The sequence below is a fragment of the Juglans microcarpa x Juglans regia genome, chromosome 1S (genome assembly GCF_004785595.1).
Source record: "Juglans microcarpa x Juglans regia isolate MS1-56 chromosome 1S, Jm3101_v1.0, whole genome shotgun sequence".
In the NCBI taxonomy this organism is placed as follows: Eukaryota; Viridiplantae; Streptophyta; class Magnoliopsida; order Fagales; family Juglandaceae; genus Juglans; species Juglans microcarpa x Juglans regia.
The window spans coordinates 15880293-15890782 of NC_054595.1; the positions used below are offsets into that span (position 1 = coordinate 15880293).

Consider the following 10490-nt stretch of genomic DNA (forward strand, 5'->3'; position numbering starts at 1 on the left):
TGCTGTAAGAAATTAGTTATATGTGTGTGCGCATATATATATATATATATATATATGTACGATTTATATAAATGACCTCAATAGAATGCAAGTTGTTGATCAAATCAAATCAATCAAAATGCCACGTTAGCACCAATGAATTGCTGCCACATGTCATTAAATAATTGTTTAAATACTGAATATTATAAATAAAAAATAAAATAAAAAAACTCTGCTGCTTGGGTTGTGCCGCTCAGGTCATGCACTTAAGTCCATGGAGACTATTTTAGTAATTCTTTATTTGATATGGTTGTCTTGCTTGCTGTTAGTTATCTCAAATATTTGAATTATATCAAACGTTTCCCTAAATTAGTTATATTGTGGCATGAGAATGATGACATAGTGCATGACTTGCTTTAGAGTCTTCACCTTTAGATTTTAATTTTTTGTGTAGATGGTTGCTAATAGAGATCAGACATTGCCCAAAGAGAGATCAGACATTGCTTTAATACTGCATGGGTGTTCTTCTTTTTTTAGCAAAGTTGCAACGATCAACTTATTATAACTCCTTTGGGTGCTAGAAACTGGTTTTCTCTTCTGCAATTTTCTTTCATTGACTTATCAACAGTGTATTCACTAATTTCTGCAAGTGGCTATTAATTTGACATGTGAGAAACATAGTCAGATTCTTCCTAGAATTTACAAGAACTAATAAATATACAGCCTTTACTTATAGTAAACTTCTTTCATTATACAAATATACAAATAACCAAGAGATATATCCGTATTGTCAAAAACATAGAAGCTGGCCTTAGTGGATGTGTGTTATGCAGGTAAATGATTATTCTCTGTCTTGTTCATAAATCTATTAGAGCTAATGGGTCGTGTCATTCTCTTCATTGTGCTATTTGTGTGTGTGTGTGTGTGTGTGTAGAGCTTGTAAATCAAAAGGTTAAAACCTTAAGTATGGCATGTGCTTGTTGGATTTTTGTGCTCCCTTCAGACAAGCATACAGTCAACTATGACCAATTCTTAGAGAGATTTAGATTGAGGAACAACTCAAATGACCCCAGTAGAGAAGTAAATAAAATTAGATGTTAAATACTAAGTAACCATGCCAAAGAGTTAAATATATAAACTGACTAATAGCTTTGTAATGTCATATTGTACATGACATTACCATTTACATGTAAACTTGTTGCAAGAAATTTGAAACTTCATTTTTCAATGTATATGTGATAGTTGATGTTATTCAATGCATAAAGTCATATATGCAGTATATTCGTAAGTGATAATTGAACATCACTTATTAAATTCCAATACTATTTGCTATTATGTGAAATAATGGTAGGAACATGCCATTATCTATAACATATTGTGTATACTGATGCATTTTATAGACAATTGGATAATTTGATGTTTGCATGTCTATGGCAGTGGTATTAATGAATCAAATGGTTGTAATGGTATTAAATGGAGTTCCACCCACCCCTACCAGCTTGTGGTCAATTTATAGCTGCCTATCGTCTGTCTACTTAAATAGAGGTATTGTTATTTGACTCTATGAGGAATGCAAAAATCTGTTAGGCTATGATATGATGGAAAAACTTGATATATGCGAATCTTCAAAAATTTGGATGAATGAATGAATGTCTTTTATTAAATTAGAATATACCGATGATTGCACATAGTTGTTTTGATGTGGATCCTAGATGCATGCTCATCAAAGTAGATAAGTCATCAAATTCAGAATGAATGAATGTCCTTGGTGACACTTGTTATTGATTTTTATATCATTTGTAATCTGGTTTTGTGTTTCCCACTTGTGCAATTGCTTTTTTTTACTAACAACATATAAGTTGGATGTGTAATACATTTTTTTATGTATTTTGATTTTGTTCATTTTTATTTTTTGGAAAACCTTTTTTGGCGAGTAAACTTTGCTGCAAACTTTTCATCGAGTTAACTATTTGCGGCGATCTTTAATCGCTGCAAATAAACTTTTTCGACGACAATTACCTGCTGGAAATATATAATGGCGACAAGAATTTAAAATCGCTGGAAAAAAATCTAGGTATTTGCAGCGATTTTACAATCTTTTGCGACGATATATATCGTCGCAATTGATTTTCTCAACGATTTAATAGTAAACGAAAGGCCATTTCTGTCAATTTTTGGGGCAGTTGCGACGCACAAAAATTGTCGAAAATAGTAGTTTTTTGTCACGATTTTTGCCTATCGCTGAAATTGATAGAAAAAAGATATTTTAATTTCGTCGAAGATGCAGCGAATTAAAAATCATCGAAAGGTCGAAGATGCAGCAATTAATATGTGTATTTGCAACGATTTTGGGCGCTAAAAAAGACCTGATTTCTTAATTCAATTGTAAACATCAATAAAAAAGCCAATGAATCTGCACACAGACTAGCATGGTTTTCTAGAAATGTTATTGCAACTAATGTATGGTGGGATTCTGTTCCTAGTTGTGTTCAACAAGTCCTATGGACTGACTTACACTTGTAATGTTGTTTGGCAGTTAATGAGAAGTGTTTTTCTATATATACATATATATATATATAACCATCTCATTTCATCTCACTATCTAAATGGAATCTTAAACAACTTTCTTTGAGCATATAACTAAACTCTCTTGAAATGAACCGATTCGTTTAATATCTAAGCCATGCAAATCATTATCAAACTTCATCCAAGTCTAAATATATCATTAAAACCACAAATATTCCAAATTTACAAAGATCAAACTGAAACATTCAACAATAGCTTCACACTTGCACTGAAATCCATATTCAACCATTACACTGCAAGTTCAACATATAACTCTCAAAATCTACTTCAAAACACAAGTTAATGCATCTATCTATATAAAAACATAATTAAAGTGGAGGTTTTAGTACTTACCCAACCGAAATATGAAAATCTTCAAATTAGAGAGAAAATCTTCAGTGCAGTCTCTTAATTAAGCCTTCTCAATTTCACTAGTATAGTGAATGATAGTGTGATTTTTGTGTAGAACTCTTTGTGTGTAAATGGCGTGAGTTGAGTGAGCAGAAAAATGAGAGAGGGGCTTTCGGTTTGCAGAATACAAAATGAAGGGGAGGAAAAAGTAGCTCGGCAGCAACAAATATAAGGCACTAATACATTCTCTCTCTTTGCATTGCTTCATGGACAAGTGTAGAAATTTTTATAGTGAAATGGAGATTTCAACTGATGATGTGGCAACCAAAGCATGACACATGGCACTCCATCATTAGTCCATTTGGCATCCAAAAATCGCAAAAAAAAAAAAAAAAAATTATTGCACCATAAATTTTTTAAAATCCCAACAAAACTAATGATGTTTTTTTTTTTTTTTTTTGTCTAATTGTGATCCTAAATACTTCAATTAAATCCAAGAAGTTTCGGGTTCTCTTTAATGTAAATCAACTTTGATCTAGAAATAAAACTCTAACTAGTTTAATCCATTGAACTTCCTATATTTTCAATTAGATCACTATATCCAAAAATTAAAGAATTACTTTTGATCTAATTTCTTTTAGGATATTACATCATCCCCTTAAATAAAGATTTCATCCTCAAAATCTAAGAGCACGCACAAAATAAATGGATTAAATTAATGTGATAGTATACTTACCATGAACTAACGTACATTATTAGCCGTTGAATCATTTGGTGACATTGGTGGTGGTAATTCTGATCTTTCTGAAGTAGGGTTTGACGAAAGATTAAACATTACATCCTCTTCGAAATCGCAATGCATATTCTGAAGGCTAATATACGGTAGCATTTCTCCATTAATTCCATTAGATAGTTGACCTTCCTCAATATGACCATTTTGACAGGGGATTGTCATAGATGGTCCTGAAGTTTCGAATACCCCTACTACCGATCAATCTATTGCAGCTATACTAGATTTACCCCATTCTAGTATACCTCGTGGAGTAGTGTTCTTTGATAAGTCTCTTTAGAGGTGTAAAAAAAAAAAAAAACGGAAAACCGGTTGAATCGGACCGAACCCGTAGATTCGGTATAGTTTGTAAGTGGTCTGGTGCGGTACCCGTTCTTAAGAATCGAAACTGATGCGGTACTGATTTTCATATTTTGAAAATCGATTTAAACTGAATTGGACCAGTATATATATATTTTTTAATTTTTGATATTATATATCGTCTCTGATATTATATTATATGTTAAATTGTAATTAATATAACATGAAATTCTAATCTTATTATTCAAGTTTATTAATCTTATAACATAAAATTAATATAACATGTGACATAACATAAAATTAATCTTATAATTTTTAATATAACATTTGATATAACATATAAATTTTAGTCTTAAACATAAACATTAATATTAAGTTATTAATATAAACATACTTTTGATATATATATATATATATATATATATCAAGGATAAATACATTTTTGGCATAATAAATTATAATATATATTCTTTTTGTAAATACACTTTTACACATTTGATCATATATATTCATATAAAAAATCTAAAACTTATATAAACTATAGTTAAATTCAATACTATACTAGTATGCATTAATTATTATAAAATAATGTACTTATATTATAATATAATAGACTAATAGCTTAATATATGTAAACATCATATTATTATTAACATAGATAATCCGTAAAACAAGAAAAATCATACCAGACCAGATAGAAACCAAAAAAATCTAATGTTCCGGTTTCGGTAATGAATCGGTTCAGTATCGGTTCTTAAATTTTCAAAACCGGTGTATATCGGTTCAATTCTAAAAAATGTATAAAATCAGACCGAATCAGACTGGGTACACCCTTACATCTCTCACCTCGACCATTCACATTCACGTTATGTGCTTGGAGAGATTCAAGTATTCTCCTGTAATGTCCATAAGTTGCAACTAACCAATCCCATTCTTCTCTACATTGGCGTTGCCGACTTTCTTCCATCATTTGCCTGACTCGATCGGTTGGGAGCAGTGATTTTCTTGCGGTAAGACTAGTTCTTGCCATTATTGCTGCAAAAAAAAAAAGAGTCAAAACAACATATAAAAAAGTACATGATTAATAATCCATGTAATTGAGTCGTTTCCCCTTTTATTCTTCATTACTCAATGAATCATGTACAAATATGATTTATTGCATACAAATTTGTATATTATACACTAATGTACTACTGTTATTCGGCTGAGCTGTGTACAAAATTACACACAAACAAAAAAATACATTACAACCCAAATAGATATGGGTACATTGCTTTCATCTCACTTTCTTTTTCCCAGGTTGCTTCTTGGACATCATGGTTCTACCACAATAACTTGACAAGTGAAATTTTACATACGAATTCTAACCTCTTTTTCTTCCCTATTTTTTTAACAATTTGTATTGGGGATTCTTCATATGTCAAATTGGGTTGTAACAATTTGTCTTGGGGATTTTTCCAAAACTCTTTTTTAGCGAAGATATGTGGAATACATCATAAATTCCTTAGAATTTACTTCGAAGATTTAATCTATAAGCAATTGAACCCACTTTCTCAATTATCTCATGTGGTCCCTCATATCTCAGACTCAGTTTGCCGCTTTTACTAAAGTGAATCACTGATTTCATAGGTGACACCTTAATATATACCTAGTCACCAATTTCAAATACAAGGCTCATTCTTCTGTGATCAGTATAGCTCTTCTGTTTGTCTTCAGCTGCCCTCATTCTCTCTAATCAAAAGAATCTGCTCTTTTATTTCTTGTCGAACCTATGGACCATATACTTTATTTTCTCCAACCTCGTCTCGGTACAAAGGTGATCTGCATTTTCTTTTGTACAATGCTTCATAGGGCGTCATTTGAATAGTGGCTTGGAAGCTATTACTATATGCAAATTCTATTAAAGACAATTGATTCACCCAATCACTTTTATTTTCAAGAATACACACACTCAAAATGTCTTCTAATGTCTGTATAGTCTGTTCTATCTGCTCATATGTTTGAGGATGATAAGCACTACTGAATCTCAAGTTTGTGTCCATCATGCTCTGAAGACTTCGCCAAAACCAAGATGTAAAATAAGCATTTTTGTCTGACACAATCGTCTTCAGGACCTCGTGTAAATGAACTATTTCTAGTCAATCTTTCCACAGAGTCTTTGTTCTTAATAGGTAAGAAGTGACCACTTTTCATTAACCGATCAGTTATGACCTAGATCAAATTATTCCCAGCAAAAATACTTGCTAATACCACTATAAAATCAATATAAACATATTCCTACTCTAAAGGCACTCTACATATAGAATTTGCAATGGTTGCAATTTGTCTGCTGGTTTCTGATGCTCTAAAGGCACTCTACATAGAAACATCTCCCCACTCTAAAGGCACTCTACATACAAAATTGGTAGCAGTTGTAATTCGTCTACTGGTTTCTAATGCTCTAAAGGCACTTTACATATAAATTGGCAGCGGTTGTAATTCTCCTATTAGTTTCTGATGTTCTACGTTAACCACTCTACATACAGAATATTTATTAACATTTTCTACTACATCTCTTTTCATACAATCCCATAAAAAATACCGCTTCAGATCCTTATACATCTTCGTATTACCAGGATGGGCTGTGTAGGGAGTATGATGAGCTTCTCTTAAAATTCTTTCCCTTATTTCAGAATCAACTAAGATCACTTGTTTATCCTTAAAATACAGTGTACTATCTTCGCCGATTCTGAATTCCTTTGGCCCTTTAGACTTTTCAATCATTCGTGTAATATCTAACAGCTTGATGTCTTCCATCTAACGCTTTTTCACTTCTTCCCAATCTAAAGGCACAATCTCTTGTACTGCAGCTAAAGTTGTATCCTGTTGGAGGCTCCGAATCAATAAACTTCTCATATTGCTCAAAAGAGACTCCATTTCCACCGTTGAAACCGAAGAACTTCTAGCTTGGGTCTTACGACTTAAAGCATCAACCACAACATTTGTTTTTCCAAGATGATACTTAATCTCACATTGATAATCACTGATTATTTGAAGCCATCTTCTTTGTCTCCTATTCAGATTCTTCTGACGAAATAAATACTTGAGACTTTTGTGATCAGTGAACACCTCACAAGCGTTGACATACAAATAATGTCTCTATATCTTCAATGCAAAGACTACTGTAGCTATTCCAAATAGTGAGTAGGATAATTCTGTTCATGATTTTTCGACTGACAGGAGGTGTAAGCAACTATGTACTCGTCATTCCTGCATAGGATACATCCAAGTCCTAATTTGGATGTCACTGTATACCAGTAGGAGCACATGGTTTAGTTTCTTTTTCCTTTTTCCACAAGTGATTAGCGGGTTGTGGCACCAATGACCCTTGATTCAAATGGCACCAACCCTAGCTGTTACGGACCATGGGTTCCATGGTTCGGGGTTCAATCCCGGCCCTCAACTACGTACCATCATCGATTAACACCCATTTTTCTTTTCATGATGCATGCAATGCGACGCCATACTATTTAGTAAGAAAATTAATTATTTTCAGTTTGATGCTGAACTGGGTAAGGTACCCTGGCTCTGAGAACGCTAAAACCGCGCGGCGTCTCACACACATGGGTCAATATCATGAATCAGGACAAAAAAGAGACTAAGCAAGCATGCATGATTGAACACAGTCGAAGACCCTTTCTCAGATCCAAAAGATCAGTACTAGTACTACTACATAGGGGACCTAAAAGCATGGCAGCATCTGAACCTCAGCCAAATACAACCAAAATTGTTATTTCTGACAAGTCAACGACAAGAAGGTACGGGACTTGCGTTGACCTTCCTCTCATATAATTTCAAATCATTTTAATCCACACAAAAGCCATGCAGATATTGTCTCCACATGCAACTCCTCCACCGCCTAGAACCGGCCTTCCTCCCCCACATCATGACATGTATCGCAAGAGATCAGACATCCAGAGGAAATAAGGCTTATCATGATCAAGATCGTACACACAGCAAGAAAAATAGATTTTTGTGGCTATTTAATTGCGACGAAAAGATTATTTATGATCAAAACAGACTCATTTTGGCTGTAAATAGTCATTTCGCTGAAATTAACTGGTCACAAATAAGCGATTACAATTTTTTTACAACAAAAATAGAAAATCCAAAAGAAAAAAAGGGTAGTGCTGATAATTAAGACCCAATATTTAAGAAAGACAACAGCTCGATCATCATCTTTGATGATCTTTAACTAGATTACGTCACATGGTGCAGTTTGATGGATGAAGCTGAATATCTGTTGAACCGAGCTTGCGATATCTTCAGCTGTGAACCTCGATTCTGTGGCAACCTGCACCCCATATAGCCCAAAAACTTAAGCCAATATATCATAGATCTTCACTAAATTTGTTCTAAAAATGTCTGTTTCTTTTTTTTTTTTTTTTTTTTTTGAGTTAATACCTTGACATTAAACGAATATAGAACAGTTTGTTCGATGGTTGTAATGTTGGTGTGAAGAATATTGAGCTGCAAATCTTCAAGTGCTGCGATGGCCTTAATAAGCTGTCCTGTTCTTCTCCTAGAAAGAATTTTTATCATGGCATCAAACCCTAAAAGCTTCACCTCAACATCAGCCAAGCAGGATTTGTTCTCAGCTGTCTCCTCTCGGAGTCCGCTCTCAAAGTCCAGAAGATTGAATTGATCATTTGGAAGAGACGCAGCAGGAAAGAATGGTGGCTGGGGTTGTTGGGTTACAAGAGAGGAATCTGCAGCTCCCACCTGTCTTGGAGCTTCTCCTAAGAGTCTTCGCCGCTTCTGTGATTCTAAGCACTGGAGAAGTTGCTCCAATTCCCTCACAAAATCAATGGCTCCTCCAATAATAGAAGCTTGATCTCCCTACAAATTATAGTCACATGAAGTACTCATGCATAAGATAATGAAGAAACGAAAAATGGAACCTTTGATTATATTTTATACAATCCGATACCCTTTGTACGTATGAGCCAGGCATTAGGGACCTCAACACGCGAAGATGTTCATTCATTTGCTTCCTTCTATTTCTTTCAACAGCGATGTGAGTCATCCGCTGGCTCTCCACTTCCTCGCTCGTCTTGATTGTTCTTGGTCTTTTCCTCTTGTTCTTTGCTTCGGGTGTAGGGTTCTTTTGCAGATCTTCACCCAGAAACCGGAGCTGCACCGAGGTATTTTCAGAAATCCGAGCTTCTTCATCCTCTCTTATCCCTTCTTCTTCTCCCAGCAATACTCTAACTTCATCTTCCACGCCCACCCTTTTGAACCTCTCTTCATGATTATCTGCCGATCCATGCTGTGGATTAATCATTAGATGCCGATCCTCCAGCTTGTCATTCAAAACTGGGAACTTAAGGAAGTAAACCGGGTCAATCCCGGATTGATCATCCTCGGAAATCTTGGTTTGGTTTAAGGCCAACTTTGGCCCAAAATCTGCAAACTGCATCACATCAGCGAAGCTCAATTTATCAAAAGAATTCGAACCGCAAAATCCAGAAGCTATTTGTGGTTGTTGATGTTGAGGATTACTCAGCAAGTAATCAACCATCCCGTTATTGTTATCATGATCTCCTGAGGTTTCACCAATCCGTGGCTTCATGAACTGTTGTTGCTCGTGTTGATGATGAAGAGGAAGATGATGATCAAGAGGATAATCGGGGCCGGCAAAACTCGACGGAAAAGCTGCCTGCAAGAACTCGGTTTCAGAGTAATACAACATGGTGTTGTGACTGAAAACTTTATTAACGTTAAAGAACGAAGTGATCGAGTAGAGATTTAAGGGTTCAGAGAGGACTGATATATATAATAATTTATATATACCGAGTAGTTCTCTCCTTTCTGATCCATTGCAGTGCTATAAGCTGTATGTATATATGGCCGGATAAGTGCAAAATCGACAAACCAAAGTGAACTCGATTCATGCAAGGACAAAACCGGAGTTAAAATTCCCACAATCGCAGCTGGAACAGTAATCTAAGCTCATCATCATGATTTTACAGCCTGCATGCAGTGAAGTCAATCGAATATAGTTTCTGCATGTTAAAAAAACTCAAATCTAATAATGAGAGATATTAACAGTACAGATGGTGAAAATGATATGGTACCTGAAGTCATGAGTAGAAGTAGATTAATCGGTACGTACCACCAAAGAGTTTGATGAGTGCTTAAAATTATAGATTTGGGTACCCTGTGAATTATGTCTTTTGTCTATATATATATATATATATATATATATAATATATAATGTGGGCCAGGTTAACCCGTGAGAGAGAGAGAGAGAGAGAGAGAGAGAGAGAGAGAGAGAGAGGAGCCTGTGGATTAATTCCCTCCTCACAATATTTTCACCTCACCTTCACCTCCTTTAATTTATGTATGTCACAGGTGCCCAACAACGCTCTTCCCCTCTCATGACCCTTATTATTAAGGGGTGAAGTCTTGTACGTATAGCTCGATTTGATTATTTGAACCTTCAGGTTTTCGAAAGTTAATTGAG

The 10490-nt window shown here is 34.6% G+C and overlaps 1 protein-coding gene across 1 annotated transcript; it reads right to left on the reverse strand.

Annotated features, from left to right (window-relative positions):
• Positions 1 to 7637: 7637 nt before the first annotated feature.
• On the reverse strand, positions 7638 to 10210 carry LOC121246117 (transcription factor FAMA). Its single transcript, XM_041144130.1, has 6 exons — positions 10102 to 10210; positions 9818 to 9997; positions 8955 to 9683; positions 8429 to 8863; positions 8099 to 8318; positions 7638 to 7974 (listed from the first exon to the last, which is right to left on the reverse strand). The coding sequence occupies exons 2-5, from the start codon at positions 9842 to 9844 to the stop codon at positions 8220 to 8222; spliced, it is 1290 nt and encodes a 429-aa protein (XP_041000064.1). The 5' UTR covers positions 9845 to 9997; positions 10102 to 10210; the 3' UTR covers positions 7638 to 7974; positions 8099 to 8219.
• Between the last annotated feature and the right edge of the window lie 280 nt (positions 10211 to 10490).